This window comes from Labeo rohita, chromosome 19 (assembly GCF_022985175.1).
Source record: "Labeo rohita strain BAU-BD-2019 chromosome 19, IGBB_LRoh.1.0, whole genome shotgun sequence".
NCBI lineage: Eukaryota > Metazoa > Chordata > Actinopteri > Cypriniformes > Cyprinidae > Labeo > Labeo rohita.
This window is the reverse complement of record NC_066887.1, coordinates 14,997,947-15,022,375: the sequence shown is the minus strand read 5'-3', so window position 1 is coordinate 15,022,375 and position 24,429 is coordinate 14,997,947. Positions and strand designations below refer to the sequence as shown.

At 34.2% G+C, this 24,429-nt stretch overlaps 2 protein-coding genes across 2 annotated transcripts; both read right to left on the bottom strand.

Moving 5' to 3' along the window:
- Positions 1–9,202: 9,202 nt before the first annotated feature.
- On the bottom strand, positions 9,203–10,854 carry smim12 (small integral membrane protein 12). The gene is made up of 2 exons (XM_051136026.1): positions 10,813–10,854; positions 9,203–10,368 (listed from the first exon to the last, which is right to left on the bottom strand). Exon 2 carries the CDS (start codon positions 10,354–10,356, stop codon positions 10,081–10,083), a length of 276 nt encoding a protein of 91 aa, XP_050991983.1. The 5' UTR covers positions 10,357–10,368; positions 10,813–10,854; the 3' UTR covers positions 9,203–10,080.
- A 2,609-nt stretch (positions 10,855–13,463) lies between these two features.
- pef1 (penta-EF-hand domain containing 1) lies at positions 13,464–23,804 on the bottom strand. Its single transcript, XM_051137426.1, has 5 exons — positions 23,733–23,804; positions 21,152–21,413; positions 17,008–17,163; positions 16,681–16,824; positions 13,464–14,319 (listed from the first exon to the last, which is right to left on the bottom strand). Exons 1-5 carry the CDS (start codon positions 23,751–23,753, stop codon positions 14,090–14,092), a joined length of 813 nt encoding a protein of 270 aa, XP_050993383.1. The 5' UTR covers positions 23,754–23,804; the 3' UTR covers positions 13,464–14,089.
- Positions 23,805–24,429: the final 625 nt, after the last annotated feature.

Genomic DNA, 24,429 nt, shown 5'->3' with positions numbered 1-24,429 from the left:
TTTTGGACTTCTGAAAATTATTATCAAGTCTTTGTTAGATAGGTTGATATATACAGTATACTGCATTCATGCCATGTCTTAATTACTGTTCAAGTTAAAATGGTTACAATGTTCTTAAAGGAGAAGTTCACTTCCAGAACAAAAATGTACAAATAATGTACTCATCCAAGAATTTCACACCTTTTTTACTTCAGTCGTAAAAAAAAATATGTTTTTTGATGAAAAGATTTCAGGAATTATCTCCATATAGTGGACTTCAATGGTGCCTGTGAGTTGAATGTCCAAAATGCACTTTAATGCAGGTTCAAAGGGCTTTAAATGTTCCTAGCCAAGGAAAAAGGGTCTAGCGAAATGATCTGCCATTTTCTAAAAAAAAAAAAATAAAAAACTTATATACCTTTTAACCTCAATTGCTCATCTTGTCTAGCTCTGCGATGCGCATGCGAACTCTGTGTAATCCGGGTCAAGACAGTTAGGGTATGCCGTAAAACTCCCATCTCATTTTCTCCCCCAACTTTAAAATTGTCCTACTTCGCTGCAGAAGTACCGACCCAGTGTTAACAACGTGAAAATGCAAAGAAGGTCAAACGCCCTTTACAAAAAAAGGTAAAACAACGATGTAGGATGATTTTGAAGATGGAGGAAAAAATTAGATGGGAGTTTTTTGACCTACCCTAACTGCATTGACCCGGATTACACAGAGTATGTATGCACATCGCTGAGCTTGTCAAGACGAGCATTTGAGATTAAAATGTATACACACTTTTTTTTTTTTTTTTAGAAAATGACTGATTGTTTCAGTAGATATTCCCTTATTCCTTGGCTGAGACCGTTGAGCCTTAAACTTTGTAAGTCTTTTGTTTATTTTCATATTATCCTTGATTGTTAAGATTATAAGTAAACTATAGTAACTATTAAACAGAAGTTTCATAAAATAACTGCATTTATAGCTGAAGTAGCCACCACTTTGAGTGTATGATATGATGTTATAGCCTAATTGTAAGTACTACAAGGACATGAACACTTTTTACAAGTTGTAATTTAAACATGCTGTGAATACACCTATATAGCCAGTTGGGCAAGTTTATTGGAAAAATGATGACATAAGTGATTTTTGACATTTACAGGAGTTAGTATGTGGTTTTGGTTAGTGATTTTATTGCTGTCCGAATCCAGAATGTTTGTGTTTTTCTCCCACCACCACATAAAAATCCCCATCTGAATTACCTACAGTTTTCTGACAAACACCAAGCTCGTGTGCAGTGTTGCCAGGTCTGTGGTTTTCCTGCAGAATTGGACTACTTTAAAGGGAACCCTGGGTTTAAGATGTGTATGACTTAATATAATGTAAATGATATCTAATACTGAAATATGTAGTAGAAAACCCATTAAAGACTTACATTATTTAAAAAAATCCACATCATTATATACATATTTTGGACTGTGGGGGCGCCATTATTTTGGTTACATAGAATGGTTGCACTCAGTGAGTTCCTGGCAATGAGCTACGCTATTTTTACCACAACACAACTCAGAGTACACAACTTGGAAAATAAGATACAGATATGACGCCACATTTTGTGGCTTTTGGTTCCATTTTTTAGTAAAAGGGCAAGAAGAGAAGCGATGCAAGTCTTTACTGCTTTCCTTTTAGTAGAGCACAGCTACTGAAAGAGCTTACAAATGACGTAAACATGCTCACTCCTGTCATGACACCGGTGCCACTGAAGGAGTTTCTCAACACGGATTTCACTTGATATCTGGGTGCGTTTAGACTCTTCGTGGTGAAAATCGATGGTACAGCATTTGGTTTAAGCCTACATTTACATCCATAGGCATATAAGCTCTTTCAGTGGCTCTTTCGTATCAGTATTTTATTTTCCGAGTTGTGTTGTGGTAGAATAGTGTAGCTCAGTGCCAGTAGCTCACTGAGCGCAACCGTTTTACGTAGGGCATTTGCCTCACAGTAATGTTGTGTGTCGGTTGTTTTAAACTATTTAAAAATTTTCCAGAGTAGATAGCATTCTGATATCATCAAGGCCTTTACTTTCCTGTCTGGCCATGAGTACAGGACATTCCACAAAAGTAATTTATAGCAATTTTAAGCCGTCTCAACAATGATAAGCACTTATCTGTTGCAGGAAAAAGGGAATGATGGGTAAATTACAAGGTGGGACAGTTTCTTACGGAAAGGGTCAAATCAAAACAATACAATGAGAATAAGGAAAAAAAAACAAAAAACAGTGATTTTTTTCCACTCAAAAGGTAAGTTTTGCTGGCTAATGGAAATTGTGTTTTATTAGAGGGTGTTATCTGCACTGTTGGGCTCCGGTCTATGAAAGATTAATGAGTCTTGTGCTTGTGGGGTTGCCAACCATAACCTGTAGTCTTTGCCTAACGCATAGTTCTCTCTATCACAGCTGGCCTGCACGAACGGTTAGTCTGTCATCTCTTGCCAATACAAGGCTTTAGAGGTGCTACACAAGATGTGTGGGTCAGCAAACAGCTGGTGAGGACTGACCTCTTTAGTTCCCCTCAGCTGCCAAACGAAGAGAAAGACAGTGAACGAGAGACTGAGTGGTAGGCTGTCAAACTCTCTTCATCTGATAGAGCCGTTTAGGTTGGAAAAAAGCCCTTGTTCTGCAGTGTTTCCTTTTGTTTTTCTTCAGCCTACCACCTACAAAAGCTGAATCGTGCCAGCTGCACTAAAATGCCCACACATGCATCAAATACCTGCTTTAACCAGGCAAACAGATGTCTGTCATTTTAGATACGAAAAAACCTAAAAGTCATGGATGCCCGCTCTCTTCAAGCTATTATGAGGTTACTTTGCTGAATACAGTCACAAAGGTCATTCTATTTGTGAAACCCAGCAGGGACACTGCCTGCCCGCATGCCCTTAGGTGATTTGCACAGAGTAGCACCAATGAAAATGAGCTGCCACTCTTGCGGGTCGCTTCCTGCATCCTGATATTGTTGTTCCGAACACATTTCCCTTTCCCTGCTTACCAGCCTCAGACAGGAAAAACAAACAGGTTTTAAAGCACTCTATGAACGGTACGTACCTTTCGAAGCTGGAGTACATCTTGGGCTTGGACGTGTGTGGGTGTTTTCTGGATGAGAGGTAGCTTTGAGTGGCCAGTCAACCTGCTTCCCATGGGGACTTAAGCCTGAGTGCCAAACTTCTTTCTGTAGGGGGTCTGAAGGCCGCAGTATCAGGCAAATATGCCAATGTATGCAGTGCAAAACAGTCACATGTACTTCCTGCCAGCTGAACTGATTAAAAACCATGTCTTCTCAGTCATAGCCATAACAAGAAGTCAAAAAAATCTACAAAGGGAAAACAGAGCCCTAAATAATGAGAACAACGACATTATATTCATGTGTATATAGAGATATGAACTCTGAGTATAAAGTCAGAATTCTGGGATATAATATCGCAATTCAGACTTTTTTTTCCCTTCCAATTATGAGTTTTTATCTCAAAATTCTGACTTTTTTCTCGCAACTGCAACTTTATAATCGCAATTCAGACTTTTTTCCCCCTCACAATTATGATTTTTTTTTTTCACAATTGACTTTTTCCCCCACAATTGCGAGTTTATATCTCGCAATTCTGACTTTCTTTTTGCACTTGCAAGTTTATATCTCACAATTCATATTTTTTTCTTGCAATTCTTTCTCACAATTCAGACTTTTTTCCCTGCAGTTACGAGTTTATGTCTCGCAATTCTGACTCTTTTCTCTGCAATTCCGAGTTTATATCTAGCAATTCAGAATTTTTTTCTCACAATTCTGACTTTTTCACCTCTCAATTCTGAATCTTTTCTACGCAATTACGGATCTATATCTCGCAATTCAGAATTTTTTTTCCCTGCAACTGCAAGTTTATACCTTACAATTTTGACTTTTTTTTCCTCCGCAGTTACGAGTTTGTCTCACAATTCTGATTTTTTTCCTCGCAAATCTGACATTTTTTCCTCACAATTGCATGTTTATATCTTAAATTTTTTACAATTTTTTCCTCGCAATTCTGACTCTTTTCCCCACAATTACGATTATATACCCCGAAATTCTGACTTTTTCTCTTGCAACTGCGAGTTTATCTCAATTCAGATTTTTTTTCTTGCTATTCTTTCTCATCTTGCAATTCTCACTTTGTTTCCCCCACAATTACAAGTTTATATCTTGCAATTATGACTTTTTCTTTCTCAGAATTGTGAGATTAAACTCGCAAATTACGAGTTATGAAATCCAATCCAGAAAAAAAAAAAAGACTATTTTCTCAGAACTACGAGTTTATATCTCACAATTTTGTGTTATAAAGTCAGATATAAAGTTTATAGGCTTTATCGCAACTCTGACTTTATTTCTCAGAACTGCAACTTTGAATTTCGCAATTTGGAGTTTTTTTTTCCTCGTAATTTTGAGTTTATATAATGCAATTCTGAGAAATTTCTGAGAAATAACCGATTTAATGCATAAAATAAAATAAAAGTTCTAAAAATCAAACTAACCCCAAACTTTTGAATGATAGAGTCCCTGAAAACACGGTAAGAATCCACATTAATTAAAGGTTCACTTAAAAGTTAAAATTCTGAAACTATTTCTTCACATTCATGTCGTTCCAACCTGTATGGCTTTTTTCTTTGTGGAAGATATTTTGAAAATGTCTAAGAGTGCTACAGCATTTACGTTAAATCACACCCATTAAAATGGAAGTGTGTTGGTTCATAAAACAAATGTCTAGCTTTCAGGTGGTCAAAAAAACTCACGGTTATCTCAATCCTTAATTTAGACAACCTGGAGGAAACAGTCTTGTATCTGCTTCCTGATTTTTCCATTGGTCACTCCAGGCATTGGCTGTTCAGGCTTGTTCAGCCTCACAATGGGCCAGCGGTGGGCATTGTTACATTGTTTTTAGTGAAATCCCACCTGCAGCAGTTCCAGGATGTCATCAGCTCTTTAAACTGTGAATTATGCACAAGGACAATACTAAATGAATGTATTTAACAATAAAAGATGTTTCTATACAATAGGAATAGTGCTTGCCCATACACAACATGTTGCCAGATTGCTGCTATATAATAATCAAGGTGTTTTTGATGGGTTTTAGCGCATTGCTATATGGCTGCCAGGGTATTTTAAGCAGCCCACCACCAGTCTCTACAATATTCTGTACAGCATATATGGATTGGGTCATTAAGTGCAAGTCTACGAGATTTTCATTTTTTACCCGTTATGTCATCATATGAACAACTCATCTCACAAAGAGAAACAGATGAGTCACAGTACAATGCTGCTTAATCTAGATAAGGATCGGATCAGATGGCAAACAGTCATACAAGATAGAGATGAATTGTTGTTAAAATAGCATCCTGACTATAAACCATGACTCAGGTTTCAAGCGTAAAGTAGTAATAATGAAACTGGTGAAAAACAATTTTTGTTTGTGTGTGTGTTAGGACACCATTTTCAACTCTCACAATGTAGCCGTACAGCAAAATTATCTGGAATGGGACAATGGGGTATTGATAAGACCCTAGGGGGCCATACAGAGGGAAATGGAAGTCAGTTTTCAAACTATCTAAAAAGGTTCAAAGGGGGACATAAGTAACTGGTTGTGGGAACTGAACAGTCGAGCCCATGGGAAAGGGGAGGATTTTGAGTGTCTCTCCATTGTTTCTGTCACTGATGGGAATCTACAGTGAATAATTATGCTGTAATTGTGCAGAGAGGCTGTACACATCCTGACTGAAGGGCCGAGAGAGGCCGGCAGGCGTCGTTCCTTCTTCCTATCACTCAGGAACAATAGGGCTGTTTGTCCTCTGGGACATACTAGCACCTTTCCAGCACCAAACCCACGGTCTTCTACCTGGTTAAGCACAAACAATCCAGACAACACATCCTCTCTCACACAACTACTGGACGTACGGGAATAGGAGTACCCGTAAAAATACAGCCTGTCATTTGACCCACATGTAGGCATGACATTGTCGTAAACCAAACATAAACAAAAAAGAATTAACTTCAGAGAGCCTGTTTCAAACGCACATATATGGATAGATAGATAGATAGATAGATAGATAATATTTTTTTCAAAATCTTAATTACAAACATCAGGAAAATTGAGGCCTTTGAATATTGTTGTGGGGACTTTATGTCAAAAAGGTTGAAAACCACTTATTTAAAGTGACATTAGAAACATTTTCCCTAATATCAGCATAGACAATAACACATGCAGAATTTGTTAGAAGAGAAGTCCACTTCCAGAACAACAATTCACAAATAATTTACTCACCCCCTTGTCATCCATGTCTTTCTGTCTTCAGCTGTGACGAAATTATGTTTTTTGAGGAAAGCTTCAGGATTTTTCTCCATATAATGGACTTCATTGGTGCCCCGTTTTTGAACTTCCAAAATGTAGTTTAAATGTAGCTTCAAAAGGCTCTAAACGATCTCAGCTGGGGAAGAAGCCTCTTATCTAGTGAAACGATCAGTCATTTTTTTGGAAAATAAAAATTTGTATACTTTTTAAGCACAAAAGCTCACGTAGCACAGGCTCTGGGATGCGCGTTCACATACTATTGAATCACGTCGGAAGGTCACGTGGACGTAGGCAGAACTAGACCCAGTGTTTACAAAGTGAACGCACAAAGACTAAGAAAGTCAAACGCTGTTTACAAACAAAAAGGTACAACGATGTCAGACAATTCTGAAGTTGTAGGAAAAAATAACATGGAATTTTTCAACATACTGCACCTTTTTGAGCCGAAGTACACAGACGATGAACTTATGGTGATTTAAAGACGTGATTCGTAGTAGTGATGGGAAGTTTGGATCATTTTACTGACTCTGACCTTTGAGTCTCGTCAGCAAAATGAATGAATCTTTTTCAAGTCATTTCGTTCATTTTAGCAAAATCAGCGTCACGTGACAGCTCCAAAAGATGAACGAAAGACTCGAAAAACCCAAAGACTCGAAACAGGTGAACTAATTCCAGTACAGAACCTAACAGGATGTTGCGCATGCACGACTGAACAAATCACTCCCTGAGACGACTCGTTCTTCCCGAGTCACATTAAAGATTCGTTCAAAATGAACACAAGCTTTTGTGCTTAAAAAGTATACAAATTTGTATTTTTCAAAAACAATGTCCGATCATTTCGCTAGACAAGACCCTTCTTCCTCGGCTGGGATCATTTAGAGCCCTTTGAAGCTGCATTTAAATAGCATTTTTGGAAGTCCAAATTCGGGGCACCAGTGAAGTCCATTATATGCAGAAAAAATAAATGTTTTCCTCAAAAACCATGATTTCTTTACGACCGAAGACAGACCGAGTAAATTATTTGTAAATTTTTGTTCTGGAAGCGGACTTCTCCTTTAAATGTGGGACAAAACTTACATTGAGTTTACGGTGATGTAAATGTTTTAGGGGTGACTTGAAGCCATTTGAGTTCAACTGAAATATTGCATCAGATATAACCTTTTATAGAAAACTGTTTTGGGCAGACAAGCCGACGGTGCCTGGTATCAGCGTTTATGCACTTTGCTGATGTAAATCTAGATCAGCACTCATAAAGTTTCACTAGCTTGTTGGCAGCAGTGAAGCGCAGCTTATGCTGGAAAATGTTAGGGTTACTTCTATTAAGTACACTCTGGGGATTTGTGAAGTCTTGCTCTTCTGGTTTCCATTAATCAAGCTGCGTGCTGATAGAAAACGAATGTGCAGCATAGAAAACACACCATACATCTGTCCTATGAAGTCGGTCCTACTAAAAATTTTTTTTTTTTTTTTTGAATAACAGAGAGAACTGTTTAACAATTTTAGATTAATAGATTGTTAAAACAATCTATAAATCTAAAATGCAGCAATTGCCAGTTTCTGTGGCTATTTCAATGGTGAAAAAACTGATGGTAACATATTTTAAAATATTTTTTTTTTATCAAAACTCTTAAATGTATACTGTATTTTATTTAACTTCCTTAAAAAAAGAGAGAGAAAAACAATTCTTTCAAAGTGTTAACTAATTAATAATAATAATAATAATAATAACAATAATAAATTAAAACAAACAAAAAGGGTTATGATCTATTCGGTAACAGGTACACTGCCAAACGTTTAGGATCAGTAAGATTTTTAATGTTTTTTTTAAAGGAGTCTCTTATGCTCATCAAAGCTGCATTCATTTGATCAAAAAAACAAAACAAAACAAACAAACAAAACAAAACAAAAAAAAAAAAAACAGTAATTTTGTGAAATATTATAACAGTTTAAAATAACATGTTCTATTTTAATATGCTTTTAAAAATATAATTTCTTCCTGTAATCAAAGCTGAATTTTCAGCCATTACTCCAGCCTTCAGCAACACATGATCCTTTAGAAATCATTTTTTATTTATTTATTTATTTATGTTATGGAACCTGTGATACTTTTTTTTCAGGGTACTTGAACAGCATTTATTCAAAGTAGTTATTTTTCTAACAATATAAGTCTTTACTATCACTTTTTTGTCAGTTGAACATTTTATAAATTGAACAGTTTCTTCCCTCAGGCAATCTACCTTATGAACAGTTAAACTGTGCAATAAAAATGTGTGCAATAACCTTATATTTATTTGTTACCACCTATCCCAGTACACCCGGCATCTCATTCCATTCTATTCATTTTTCTATTATCTGTAGCACAACTGTATATACAATTTATTTTCTTAAAACTTACATTGCAATTTTTGTCTATTTATATTTACATATGTGTATTTTTTTTATTCTCATCTTATTTTTATTTTCTGTGTTGTCGTTGTTGTCTCTGTGCACTGGAAGCCTGTGACACTAAAACAAATTTCTCGATTGCGCAAGCATACTTGGCAATAAAGCAGATTCTGATTCTGATTCTGATTCATCCTTGCTGAATAAAAGTAATAATTTCTTTCTAACAAAGAAAGAAAGAAAAATAAATTAATGACCCTTAACTTTGAACAGTAGTGTATAGTTAGAAAATATTCCTATTTTAAACAAATGCTGTTCTTTTTAATCATTTTATTCATCAAAGAATCCTGAAAAAAATATCAGGTTCCAAAAAATAAATAAATAAATAAATAAAAATAAAATAAATAAACAAAGCAGCACAACTGTTTTCAACATGCAACGTGCAATGTGCAAAATTCACACTAGCTACAAAGAAAATCTGACAAACAGTGGCAAAATTAAACTGTGTCTTTACATTTATTATATGAACACAAGGCAGTCTCCCACACACTTCAGCACAAAAGTTAGCTGTGCAAATATCACTGACATTTTGACCATAACAATACTTAGGAACGCACTACATGGGTAATATTCTCTGCAACAGTATGAGTTCACTGTACTTTACATGTAAATGGACACAAAACCACAGATAATTGGTTCGAAATACCAGTTAAACTTTCCGGTCCACATATTCAAATAATGTGCAGAGTTCTTACATGAACCGAAAAGAATACAGAGGCAAAACTTGGCTTTCATTCCTCACAATTCACTGTGTTCATTATTACTAATTAGCAAAGGCCCGCGATGACAGAGCCTGTATGAATTTTTGAGTGTTCTGAATCAGCCACTCGAAGTTCAAACGTCTCAAAGATTTTCTAGTCCCACTCAAGTGTTGCCTGGCAAAGATGCACTTTTATTCACGCAGAACCAAAACTTAACAAAGGTGGTCTTTCTTTGAGCTTTAGTCTCATAAGCATATGACAGGGAGCACGAATGGAAAACTTATTAAAGCTTTCCAATTTAGGACTTGTGCAATATAGTCATGTGTCTGCATGCCTAAGGGCAGAAGATGAATATTAAGACGTCTCAAAGAATGAAAGTTGTAAAAAATTCTCTCAGCAGTCAAGCTCCATCAGCAGACCTGGAACATATTACAGCAAGACTCCAAGTAATTAGGGTGGCTGAATGAAGTGACATAAGATTGGACATGAAATCCCACAAAAGTTTTCAGAGAAAGTTCCCGTCCCTGAAGCCGTTGAGTGTGACAAATGAGCCCAAAGTTTGAAAAGTTGCACATCATGATATGATAATCTTCCAGGACTTCATGACATTTAGCTCTTCTCTGGTCGGTTTCTTTCCAGCACTGCCCTCGGTGTGAATTCCAGTTTGTCCTTCAGGCTGAGGACCTGTGTGCTGTCCTGACCGGCCAGTTCTTCTAATTTCCTATCCTCCCGTAGCTCTGCAATGCCCCTCTCTTCCCCCGGGGCATTAGGAGTACCCCGAATAAACCACTCAAGGTGGTATCCAACAGCTCCCACCACAAAGGCCACTGGGAAGGTCACATAGGGCGCGTAAGTGCGCATGGCAGTCCAGATCACTGGCCACATGGTTGCATAAACCTGAAAAAGTCAGTCCAAGTTCTAGTAGGTTATTTACCTTTGGCATGGTGACAATGCACTCTTATTATTACAACCCTGTTAACCAGGGAGAAATTAAAGAATTACACATAGACAGAGAGAGACGTTTCAAAATCCAAAGATACAGTATGTGTTAAAATATTGTTTTATAGGGCAGAAAGAATGAAATGAGAGAGCCCTTATGTTAACGTGTTTATGTAACCTAGGTTAAGTATTAAAGACTCATGTGTAACTGTTACAAGGGTACCGGTGTCAACGCATGGGGTGTTAAATGGCGCAACAAAAAGACGTTAATACAGCATATTTTTACTTATACATGTTCCTAAAAACATAATGTGAAACCCGCTGACGATTTAATGTATAATATTTCAAACATTCATTATATCATTCGCGCGTCACTTTATAAAATCTCATGACTGTACGTACCTCTATCTCTAGGCGATTCAACTTCCTGCCTCCTTGCGTCACTGTAAGCAACTATCTGATTGGATATTTTTGTACGTCAGAATGACGTATTTTCATTCTCATTCGTTCAGGGGGAAAAAGAAAGTTTTACACAGGATGTCCCGTTAAAGCAATACTGACACCCAGTGACCAATGTTGAAACATACATTGAACATACAAATAAACTTACAGCTCATTTTTGAATAACAACAGCAACAACAAGTTTTTTTTTTTTTTTTTTATATTTACAATTGCTAGGACTCATTTCTCAAAACTAAAGTCACTTTTTAAAAACTCTTAACACAGTTCTCTTAAGGATCTGACACAGCAGTTCATTTCACATTCAAAATGAATGCAAACAACCAAAACACTTCATTAATGTCTCTAATTACAGTTTTTTTCAGCTGCTTACACACAAAATCTTTACTTGTCGCACAGTTTCTAAAACCTGACACTCAAACATCAGAACCACACACCAAATCTGCAAACCCATACACTAATTCTTGGCCTTTGACTCAGTTTTCAATTTCATAAAACACTTTTTGCAAAACACAACACACAATTCTTTATGTAACACACGAGAATCTAAAAGGAAGTATCTTGATTTTCTATTTCAAACACAACCAATCAAAATGTCACACTAATTCATCAGTGCCTCACACTAACACCTCACTTTTGCAAACACTCATTGCTTTACTTAACACCAACCAGTCATGGTTTTGGAAAAGGCCTTGGAATAATCACCTTTTTTAAAATGATGAATATGCATATTGCATATGCAATGCATATTGTGAAATATTTTATACTTTTTAAAACAACCATTTTCTATGTGAATATATTGTAAATGTGTAATATATTGTGATATAGACAAAAAGCTGAATTTTCAGCATCATTACTCCAGTCTTCAGTGCCACATGATCCTGCAGAAATCATTCTGATATGCTGTTTTGCTGTTCAAGAAACATTTATTATTATTATAATCATCATCATCATCATCATCAATATTTAAAACAGTAAAGTACCTTTTTTTTTCAGGATTCTTTGATGAATAGAAAAAATTCTATTTCAGATAATGCTGGTCTTCTGAACTTCTATTCATCAAAGACACCTGAAAGAAAACCTACTCAGCTGTTTTCAACAAAATAACAATAATAATAATTTTTTTTATTTTTTTTTTTTTCCTCTGAGCAGCAAATCAGAATATTTGAATGATTTCTGAATGATCATGTGACTGGAGTAAAGATGCTAAAAATTCAGCTTTGAAATCACAGGAATAAATTACATTTTAAAATATATTCAGATAGAACAAGTTATTTTAAATAGTAAAAATAATTCAAAATTGTACTATTTTTGTATTTTGTATTTTTGTATTTCTGTATTTTGGATCAAATAAATGCAGGCTTGATGAGCAGAAGAGACTAAAACCTTAAAAATCTTACTGTTTAAAAACTTTTGACTGGTAGAATATTTATTTTATTTTGTACTGTGTAATACTGTATTCACAACCACAAATGCTTACACAATAAATAATAATAATAATAATAATAATAATAATAATAATAATAACTGTTTGGTTTCCATCTTGCTTTATGTTTACCATATTTTTCAACATTTCTCTGCCAATTACTTTCAGTTTTGTACAGAAATATACACAGGAGTTAATAAAAGAAGAGCTTTAGGTTTTGAATAACTGTGTGTTTATGATGTACACAAAAATATAATATTATGGCAAAGGTGTTTCCAATGTAAGACAAATGTTTGCTTTTGAGACGTGTTTGTGATATTTTGAATGCAGTGCTTCATTTTGCAAGAGATGTGAGGCATTTTACATTTTGTGTGTGCAATTGTTAGATTTGTGTGTAAAGATTTGAAAAAAAAAGAGGCAAAGTTTTGAAAATGTGTGTAAGCAGTTGAAAAAAACTGTAACTCATTCTTCCATAACACTAGCAAAGGTTTTTACCAAGCAAGCACACTTTATCACTCATAACGCAACAACCTAAAAACACTAACAACAGGTAGAATTATATAATGTTTTCTTTTGTTAAAACTTCTTTACAAATCAAAAATCATACTCTGCACTGTTTGTAATTCACTGCAGTATGTTATATGGTCCGTGGTTACATTACAGTACAAAATCATTCCTAGGTTTTCCCCTTTTATGTCCTGCTACATGCAACTGCCTTGATAGTATTTGATTTTTCACGTTTCTGTAGAAATGTTGCAAATTTCTGTCTTATTCATTTTTGTACTGTGCTAGGTTTTGAACTTAAGTTTAACAGTTTTGAAAACATGCAAATCGGTTTGAATAGTACATAAAGTTTTGATGGTGTTTGTGTCGAAGTGATAAAAGAATTCACGTAATTCATGTAACAGATGTTGTTAATCAACGCATTTTATGCCAAAGCATGATAAATGATTAACAGTTTAGCCCACATAGACTGATGTTGTGCTCACTGTGTGAAGACTTTTGAAAAAGTATTGTGAAATGTGTCCTAGCCACCTTCAAAAACTGTAATAATAATAATAACACAAATTTGTAAAATACAGTTGAGTAGATAGATAGATAGATAGATAGATAGATAGTATAAATAGTATAAATAGTATGCTCAATTCAGACCAAATTTTTAAAATGAAACATTTATTTTAAAATGAAACAAGAAAGGAAAAATTACAAATACATGAGAAAATAATTCAAATTGAACAAATACAACAAAAATAATTATTTTAATTAAACTGTTTAATTGTAAGCAAAGTAGCAGCAGAAAAATATCAATGGGGGTGGGTTAGGCGAGCATAAATATCATCATACAAAAAGCATAACGCAATTTCTTTGGGTAGGGAAAGCTAAATAACTTTGCATTTCAAGCATTCATAATCAGGCATTTCTACTAATATTCAAAAAGTACAGAAATGTTCATTATAATAAAAAGTAAATCAAAAGTATTCATACTTCTATGACATGCTCCCATTAATAAGCAATAGTGCTTGTTGCATAGCTAATGTTATTTTATTCACATGTACAACTAATAGTTTTGGCATTGGTTTTGTCTTTATTAACTTCATTACAAACTATATCACAATGGTAGTCTCTTGTGATAAGTGTTTTAATTGGCTAGCTCTGGCAATGCTTAATGGACACAGTTTGTCGATAAATGTGGTAAACTCAGGGTAAGTTGCGGTGAAAGGCACTGTTGAGAGAGCAAGGTGTCATGCTGTACATTCAGAGTCAGATTATCTTCTGAATTACTGATGCAGCCCTTTACATAAGTCTGGTAATGGCACCCGAAAGGAAGTCTTCGTAATTCATCCTCACATTGCCTGTCATGGCGGTATCTTTCTCACGGAATGCCTGGGTCATGCTCTGAAGCTGCGTGCACACCTGAATGAAGCGGTCCAACTGAAGAACCCCATTCCCACCGCGCATAGAATAACGATTCACCAGCTCCTGAATAAACTGGGGACTCAGATTGTAGCCCATCTGAGATAAAGCTGGGAAATAAGAAACACAACATTACATTAAAACGTGTGTGCCACAGCATTTATATAAAACTGAATTTTTTTGTAACATTATGTCTATAAAATTGCTGAATAAAATTATGAATTTCTTTCAAAAACACATGCTTACATTGCTAACCTCTGGTTTTACACAAAGGTTTATGCTTCTTAAATGAGTCAGCAACAAAAAGTGGAAGAGTTTTGGAAATTAACAATGTTAGAAGGACTTTTCCATAACAAAAAGCACACAATAGTCCCTAAATCCCTCATTTTCTCTTCGCAGGCCCCAGTAAACCGTTCTACTGTTGTTTTTGTATCCACCTTGTTTTCAACACTGTCGCTCACCAGTAATCATCCATACACTTTCAGGCCTATTCACATCTTTATAATGGCTTCAACTATTGCTGAAGATGAAATATTGGTCTGGCAGTCATGAACAGACTTGTTCATACAAAATCAATGCCTATAAAAAAGACACTCCAAGATAACGGCTACAATTTTGAGGTTATTTTAAGGGCAATTTTTTCATGACGTTTCAGCCCTACAAATAATTGCGTATTCAATCGCACAGGATTAAATGAAAAAAGGGGTTCACGGTAGAGAACACAAGCTCAGCAATGCTTTTCCTTGCTTTTTTGACTGCTACATCTTGTGTGTGTGCGTGCCACTGAATCTTTCTATATTTAAACAACTGTTTTTTTTTGAGTATCTGACTAATTCATGTTTTTTGTAATTATGTTTTGTCTATTGTGCAAATTCCTGGAACTATGATCAGTAAACACATCTTGATCAGTATGATCAGTAAACATATCTAAGTGATACGCTATGTGAATCACTTAATTGATTTGAGGAAATACATATAAAAACATTTCAGCTGATGAAAGCAGAGAAAATTTCCTGTGGTTACTTTTAGGTTGTGATTAACATGTTGACCAAGCCTTAATATATGTTACCAGTTTTTTAAGATTTTTAATGTTTTTTAAAGAAATGTCTTCTGCTTACCAAGCCTGCATTTATTTGATCCAAAGTACAGCAAAAACAGTCAAATTTTTAAATATTTTTCTAAAATAACTTCTAAATTTTAAAATAACTCTTTTCTATTTGAGTTGAGCTGAGGTGAATAGAAAGTTCAGAAGAACAGCATTTATCTGAAATCTTTTGTAACAATATAAACATCTTTATCATCACTTGATCAATTTAAAGCATCCTAGCTAAATAAAAGTATTATTTTATAAATCTATAATTATTAATATTGCAGAATTAAAAGCTTTTTATTTCAGTGCTGATCTTTGGATTTTTCTATTCATCAAAGAAAAAAAAAATCTCAACTGTTTTAAATATTGATAATAATAATAATAGCAAATCAGCATATTAGAATGATTTTTGAAGGATCATGTAAAACTGAAGTAATGATGCTGAAAATGTAACTTTTCTCACAGGAATAAATTACATTTTAAAATCTATTCGAATAGAAAACTTATTTTAAATAGCAAAAATATTTCAAAATGTTACTGTTTTTGCTGTGAATCAAATAAATGCAGGCTTGATGAGCAAAACATTAAAAATCGTACTGTTCAAAAACTTTTGACTGGTCCCCGAGTAATAAAACTAATGGCAATTGGCTTGTAGGTTTATTAGGAACTACAACACAATGTGTCGTCTATATCAAAATATAAGAATGACAATCGAACTCTCACTTGTATAAGTTACAAGAGCCAAATTAAATTATGCAAATCAGCATATCTGAATGATTTCTGAAGGATCATGTGACACTGAAGACTGGAGTAATGATGCTGAAAATCACAGGAATAGAATACATTTTTAAATATTTTATATTTTAGAATATATTTTAAAATTAGCTTCACACCATTACTGTTTTTCTTTTTTTTATCAAATAAATGCAGCTTTGATGAGCATAAGAGACTTCTTTCAATAACAGGCAAAAATATACCCTACCCTACCATATTTGAATTGTATAGTATTCCTCAAATTAAGCACAAAAAAAATAAATCATTCAAAATTTCTTAATATTTTTGTGAAAGAACACTGAGATAGAGACTTCTTTTCTGTCTTCTTTTCTGTACTTTCTGTACTTTTGTTGGTCAGACATGTGCAATGTATACATTATTATATAGAATACATAATATAGTTTATAGACTGGTAAGAAATATGTATGGCCAGCAAATATGACCCACCACTGACAGGTATGTCAAACAAGAACCTTTTGGAGCCTGAACACAGCATAGCAATTGAATTTGTCCTCAGTGACTGTGACTGTTGTCATAACAGCATGAACATGTGGCCTTTACTGCAAAAGTGTTTTCTTGGGTTTCTCTTGACCTCTAATTTACTCACCCTGGTGCATCTCATTGCTGTTAATTGATCCGGATCGGTCTCGGTCAAACTGCTGGAATACAGCCCTCCACTGCTGCAGAAACATCCACAGTGCAGAGAAACCGAATACATCTACACGTCCAGTTTTGGTCTTGTCAAACATATCTGGAAATGAAGACAAAGCACTGATTCTTACTTCAGTTTCCTTTGGCACTGGAGATGTCATCAGATGACTTCTATTTTTGCATTGTTTGACATTGCAGCATTCTGTTATTTATTTGAATATAGGCATCCATTCAGTAGCTTAACAGCTATCAGGAGGGTTATGTTAACAATGGCAATACTCACTAAGCATCATCATGCAGGTTTCGTCATTGAAAGCGGAGTTGTTGGAATTCATGAGTGCTTGCTTCAGTTCTTTGGCATTGATGTAGCCACTACGATCTGAATCCACTGTACAAAACCACTGGTAGGCCTCAGGGTTCACACCGGGGGGAATGTTACCTGCAACATTAAAACAGACTACATTCGTGAGTGCAAATGTATTTCTTCATGCTCTATTGATTCAATCAGTTCAAAACAAATCATTTACCCATAGTTCATCACAGGTTTAAATAGTATTTAAAAATGAAACCACATCCAAAAATAATTACAAATAACTTTTTAAATCCCATATCAACCTCGACCAGTTGAACAATACAACAATGTTAAATTCACTATTATTTTATACAGAATTATTCTATAGTTTATACAGTATTTAATGCAATTACATCAGAAGTAACTGTAATTAAACAACAACAACAAAAAGTGTAATCCCTTACTTTACTTTTTGAAGTAATAAACTTGTAATTAATATACTTTAATAAATTACTTTATTAAAAAATTAGTATTACACCCAACACTGGTCTATTATATTTTATATTTATTAATATTTTAAATATTACTATAGTTTTTATTAATATTTTCAATTAGGTTTTTTTTGTTTTTCTTTTTTTTTTTTTTATGAAAACATTTACATTTTAGTGATTTTGCTTAGTTTTTTTTTTTTTTAATTAATTTTAGCTTTTAGTTTTATCTATTTTAGTAATTTAATTTAAACTAAAAGAAAATGAGAAATTGTGTTGGCAAACAGCTGAAACAAATTCTTAATAAATACATGCATTTTCACACTTTTTATTTCAGTTAATGTTTATTTTAAATCTTTTTTTTATGGTTTTAGTTTTGGTTAATGATAATAACCCTGGTGTATACAGCTGGGATTGAATCAGCCAATTTATATTCACATGTGGCTTTGTTTTTTTTTTTACTGAATGGAGCAGTTTTTGGATGCAGAACATCCATAAATGTGCAAAAAAAGTAGTTAATTACTTGCAAAATTACAGTGAGAGGATGATGAGGACGCACAGTCCTACAGGTCACATTTGAAAAACATATTGAAAATGGGTTCAATCTGAACAAGCCTAAGTTGTCAGCAATGTGTCGTCCCGATCCCAAGAGGGACAAGAATAAGTTGTGCAATTTGGTGAAGCGCAGACGGTCACTATATCCCTCGGGAGGGATAAGCACTGTTCAGAGGACAGTCTTTGAATCTGACAGCCTTTCCCACAGGACATTACAGAATACTTACCGACATAAACGCGGAAGGACACATACACACGAACCCCTTTCGCTCAGAATTACCGCACTCATCACTCTAATTCTCCCGCGGGCACATTCTGTACCAGATCAGTACAAGCTGCTTCTGCCATCCTGCAGTGTATCAGCATCAGTCATTCGGTGAGGGGCATATGACACAGCTGCAGTGCAGGAGGATCAAGGACCTTGTCTGCAGCGCCTTCATAAATTTCTATCTTTCGTTTTTTATTCACAGCCCTCGGCCACTGCACGCCTGATGGAACGGCAGCGACTCACGCTGTCTTAGCTGCCAACCCTGACACTCAGACATCATCAGTCAAACCAGCCTGAAGCTGTTGCCTACCACTCCTGAGACCATGTGGAAAAATTCACCTGCTGTACCAACATCTATTAGAGTGGATTTGCAAATGTATAAAGCTGAGGAAAACATTCTGATAAAAAAAAAAAAAAAAAAAGTTATATACACCACATTGCTATCCCTCTACTTTCCAAATCCACTTTCACACTCCCGTCACATCACATTTATTTGCTTAAATTATAGTCATTACTGAAAACCATTGAAGTAGGCAGTCTATTAACCAAAAAAAGAAAAATGAACATGATATAAACTATTATTCAAAAGTTTGGGTTCATGAAGTTTTTTTTTTTTTTTTTTAATTTTCTAATGCTCACCAAGTCTGCATTTGTGTAATTAAAAATACAACAAAACAGTCATATTGTGAATATTACTACTATTTAAAATACCTGTTTTCTATTTTAATATATTTTAAACTATAATTTATTTCTGTGATGGTAAAGCTGAGTCACATGATTCATCAGAAATCATTCTAATAAACATTTATTATCTTCAAAGCTGAAAACAGCTATGCTGCTTACATTTTTGTGGAAATTGTGGTACATTTTTAAGGATTCTTTAATGAATAGAAAATTCAAAAGAGCAGCATTTATTTGAAATAGAACATTTTTCAATGTAAAAGTATGTTCTGTCATGAAGGATCCTTAGATCCTTACATGCAAATTATTGTGTTGTGTTTAAATTTTATGTTTGTTTTTAATTTCATTTATAATCATTTATTTACATAATCATTTAATAATCATTTTATAATCATTAATCATTCACATAATTCATATTTAATTATTTATTTGATTATTTAAGTATTTATCATTTATTCATTTACTCATATATATTGTTCATTTATATTATTCATTTATATGTTTTTATATTTTATATTTCTTATTATTTTCCTTGCTTATGCATTTTCATTATTGTTCAGTTCCATGATTGTGGGGTTTCATGAATTGTTTGGTCTAAGAAATAGATAACGGGGATGTTTATGGAAATTCAAGGTTTATGGGATGTTGAATCCGTTTGATATATCATTGTTCTTTGAGCTGTACTCCTCAGACGAAGTCTGAACATTGAGACATACGCAACTAAAACTGTTCAATAAATTCTGTTATACCCTTTTTACCATCATCACTTCGTCTCCTGCTTCTGCTCATCTCTGGCTTCCATCGGTCAACTTCATAACTGACAGAAACCTGCTGTTATTGTGGGTTAGAGTCCCGCATCTACTGTGGGTTAGAGTCCTGCATCTTTTGTTAGTGGGGTTGGGGTAACTACAGCTTGCTGACTAGTTGTCCTGTTACCGAAAGACTGATATTTTCTGACGGGATCTGGTGTCCGGGGCTGGATCCTAATTGTCTGGCGTGGGGACCTGATCTAACAGTCACTTCTAATTTATAATAATTTATTGTGTCCTTGCTGAAAAAAAGTTTATTAATTAAAAAACAACAACAACAACAACTTACTGACCCTAAACATTTTAACAGTAGTGTTCGTAGTGGCCCTAAAAAGTATTTTGACACTTAAAATCACTGTAAAGACACCCACCCATACATATACATAAACTGTGTATATATTTCACTACCAGTCAAATGTTTTTGGATATTTATTGTTTTTTAAATAAGTTTCTTCTGCTCTCCAAGCCTGCATTTATTTGATCCAAAATACAGCACAAGCAGTAATATTGTTAAATATGTTTAATATTTAAAATAACTGCTTTTTTATTTGAATATATTTTAAAATGTAATTTATTCCTATGACTAAAGCTAAATTTTTCGGTCAGCATTACTCCGGTCTTTAGTGTCACATTAAATATATGTATAAAACCTAATATTTGCTGATTAATAAACATTTTTTATTCATTATTATTATTATTATCACCATCATTATCAATATTTAAAACACATTTTTTTTCAGGTTTTCAGGAAAGCTGCTGTAACATTATTGACTACAGTAGTCAACATTTGAAGTGGATCAAAATAGTTTTTAGTTTTTAGTTTTATTTTTATTTAGCAAGGATGTTTTAAATTGATCACAAGTGATGATAAAGACATTTATAATGTTACAAAATATTATTCTGAACTTTCTATTCATCAAAAAAACCTGAAAAAAAAAATCTACTCAGCTGTTTTCAACATAATAATAATAATAATAAAAATAATAAAAATGTTTTTTGAGCTGCAAATCAGAATATTAGAATGATTTCTGAAGGACCATGTGACACTGAAGACTGAAGTAATAATACTAAAAATTCAGTTTTGAAATCACAGGAATAAATTACATATACAATTATTTTAAAATATATTCAAATAGAAAAGAGTTATTTTTCTGCTGTACTTTATTTTCTTGCTGTACTTTGGATCAAATAAATGCAGGCTTGGTGAGCAAAAGACACTTCTGTAAAAAAACATTAAAAATTTTACTGTCCAAAATCTTTTGACTAGTAATGTATATACACACACTCATGATACTCAACCAAATTAAAACTAAACTGAGTTATACGTCTCTAACCTGCAGGTCCCTGCTGACTATATGGTCCTCCCTGGGGTTGTCCATAGCCTCCATAAGGGCCACCTGGAGCTTGGCCCCCACCGTACGGCGCTCTTGGACCAGGTTGACCATAAGACCCGTACGGAGCCCCTCCACCATACTGTTGCCCTGGAGGGGCACCGCCATAAGGTGAACCATACTGTCCACCAGCGGGACCACCTCCATACGGTGCCCCTGGAGGCGGGTGGTGTCGGGGAGCGTTACCACCTGGTCCTGGATAACCCTTTGAAAAAGAAATAAGAAGTTTGTATTGCAATAAACTGAACCGAAACTGTTAAATGAGATTTCAACTGCAATGAAACATTACCAACATAGAATCAGCTGTGGTCCATAAGAAAGGCAAATACATTACCAAAACAATAAATATGGGATTGTAAACAAATTAAATGCACAGTTTACAGTTTTTTTCAATTGCTAACAAGCATTTACCAATACTTAAAGTACTTTTTCTAAACTCTTAACACAGCAACACACCTACATCACACAATTAGCCAAACAGTACATTTTGTGGCCAAAACCACATTTTGTTAAATGAATACAAACTCTACATTTCAAAATGCTGAATACCCTTTTCTACATGTACTAACTCTTTCAAAACACAGCAAACCTGATTCAAAATAGAGTCATTCAGTCAAAACATTACCACTAGTTTCTATCCAACAGAAACATACAGTCAATCATAGTACAGTGACTGTCAAAATACTAACAACTGATGGCTTTACAAAAACGGCATTGCTTGTCATGTTTCAGTTCTACCTGCATATAATAGACAATATAAAAATTAATATTTTTTTCTGTAATTTAGCCTTCAGTTGACCTTCAGCTGAAACCCGTTTAACATTTTTAAGTGTTGAATGTGTTTGTTCTTGGCAACATACTACTGAATGAGTCAATGAGTCACTCCATAGAATGTACAAGAGAAAATCCAACATACATGCAAAGTTGTTTCCGTCACAGTATAAGAAAAATAAAATAAAAACAGTAATCTTTTGATCTCACAATTCAGACTTCTGCTGGAATTGTGAGTTTACATCTTGCAATTCAGACTTTATCAGAATTTTGAGAAACTGTAAATTCACAATTGCAAAAAAAAAAAAAAAATCTGAATTGTGAGATACAAAAGTCAAATTACCCTTTATATTCTATGGCAGAAATAAGCTTTCATAGGTTTCACATGTGTAAAGGGGGAAAAAAACAAACAAACATAAAAATGCACAGTCCAACACATTCTTAGTCCTCTCTCCTAACTCCTCTCCCTCTGCCAGGCATTATTTTTTTTCTCTCTCTGATTTTTTGTGTTGTTCTGCATCCACAAAACCAAATCAAAGAGGTCTTTTTTACTCTATGTTGTCGATGTAATGGAAAGAGCTTCAACACCTGACTATTCCTCAGACTGAGAATGGAATCAGCTTTTCTAAATATTTCAGTGATCTTGTTACTTAAAGGTGCTAATCAGTTGTTACAGTATTTTATATAGAGAGAATTTTTTCAATACTTTTGAGCTGTTGTTGTCGCAAAAGTAGAAGCTTAATACTATATTTAAGGTTTGCAACATTAGGTCTTCATTTCTGACATGACGTGTTTAAGCATTTGTAAATAAGACTAAAAAGATCCATGATTTTGGTTTTGGGTAAGCATTGTATGAAAAGAAAATGTAAGCATTTTAGAAACATGATAATTGATTGCATATTGTGTGAAAACAACACAAATTGTGTTAATGGTATGGTCACAACAGGCAGATGTTGTGCTAATTGTGTTTAGAGTTTTGAAAATGTGACTAGAGGACAAAAGGATGTTAGCAGCTGAAAAAAACTGTAAGTAAAAATGCAAATTTATAATAATCTGAGTAAATAATCTGTTATTGTTTACTTATTCTCATGGATCTTTCAATAGAACTCAGATATTTACATAGTATTATTTTTATTATTATTACACTAATATTTATTGAACATTTTTAATGTTAATATAGGAGATATTTTAGGAAGAATGACATGAATGACAAGAATGAGACTTAGTCACCATTTACTGTCACTGCATCTTTTTACCATACAACAAAAGTGACTGGTGACGTCTGACATCTCTTGTTTTTTTACGAAAGAAAAAATTGCACTCATACCTGTAAACTCTTATTTTTTCATTATGATTTTATTCCACTAACTGTAAACGTCACGACATAATGGTGAATGATGACAATAGGCACAGATCCAAAAGTTACACATTTCTATTTTGCATCTTTATGTTATGACATTCATTAAGACAAAGATGTACAAAATGTGTCTATTTTATGTAATGTGTTAAACGACTGAACAGCACGCAATGAACAGACACAAAAACGTATTTTTTTGTTACATCAGTGTAGCTAAAAGGCTAACTGACTAGCATAATAGGCTGTTTCTACAAAGGTTAGGCGATTATACGATCAAAATTGTGCATATTTTCTCTGTACATGAAGGTTAGACCGTAAGACAAATATACAAGGATCATATAAGCATAAAACATACATATACATTAAAAATAGTTAAACCCGGAAGACAGACTTTACCTGTCCGTATGAATAGCTCATTCCGCGTAGTATCTTCAACAAATGGAGCGATTGGGATGTATTTAATAAGGCCCGCCTCCTGATGCTGATTGGTGCGTTTCCACGTTTGTTAAATGCGCAGCGACATCTTTTCAGTTTGATTGGTTAAATCATGGAAAATTGCTCATAATAGAAACTTTGAGTCACACTTGAGGACACGTTCAAGCTCAAACCAGTGCACATCTTTTTGCTACGGTTTCAGGGCTGAACAACATGTTTCCTGGAAACGGTGTGCAGCCGGGTTTTAGTTAGGTTTTCTCTTGTTTGGTGGGTGTGTCAAACATGTTAGCCCAATCAGCAGCAACATCTATAAACCCAGCGGTATTAAAAAGACACTGATTAATGTAACATAAAAATACTATACATATTTATGTATTTTGCTATTGTATTGTGGAGTGACACTTTAATAAATTATCTATCTGAACTTCTCTCTGATTATATAATGGTAAATATTACAATATCATAGTACAACAACAGTGATCAGCAATAATAAGCCTAATACTCACAATAAAAATAATAGTCATATAGATCATAACACATGTAAGAAGTGCATTATCCTTCACCTGAAATGTTTGTCTTTAGACAAACATTGAATGTCATAGACTATTACAGTTTTTTTCAGCTGCTAACATCCTTTTGTCCTATCTGTAGTCACATT

Coding starts and splice junctions, on each gene's coding strand:
- pef1 (XM_051137426.1), bottom strand. CDS start 23,753: ATGAGCTATTCATACGGACAG. Junction 21,414..23,732: donor TGAGCTATTCATACGGACAG/GTAAAGTCTGTC, acceptor TCTTTTTCAAAG/GGTTATCCAGGACCAGGTGG. Junction 16,825..17,007: donor AACCTGCATGATGATGCTTA/GTGAGTATTGCC, acceptor CTTCATTTCCAG/ATATGTTTGACAAGACCAAA.
- smim12 (XM_051136026.1), bottom strand. CDS start 10,356: ATGTGGCCAGTGATCTGGACTGCCATGCGCACTTACGCGCCCTATGTG.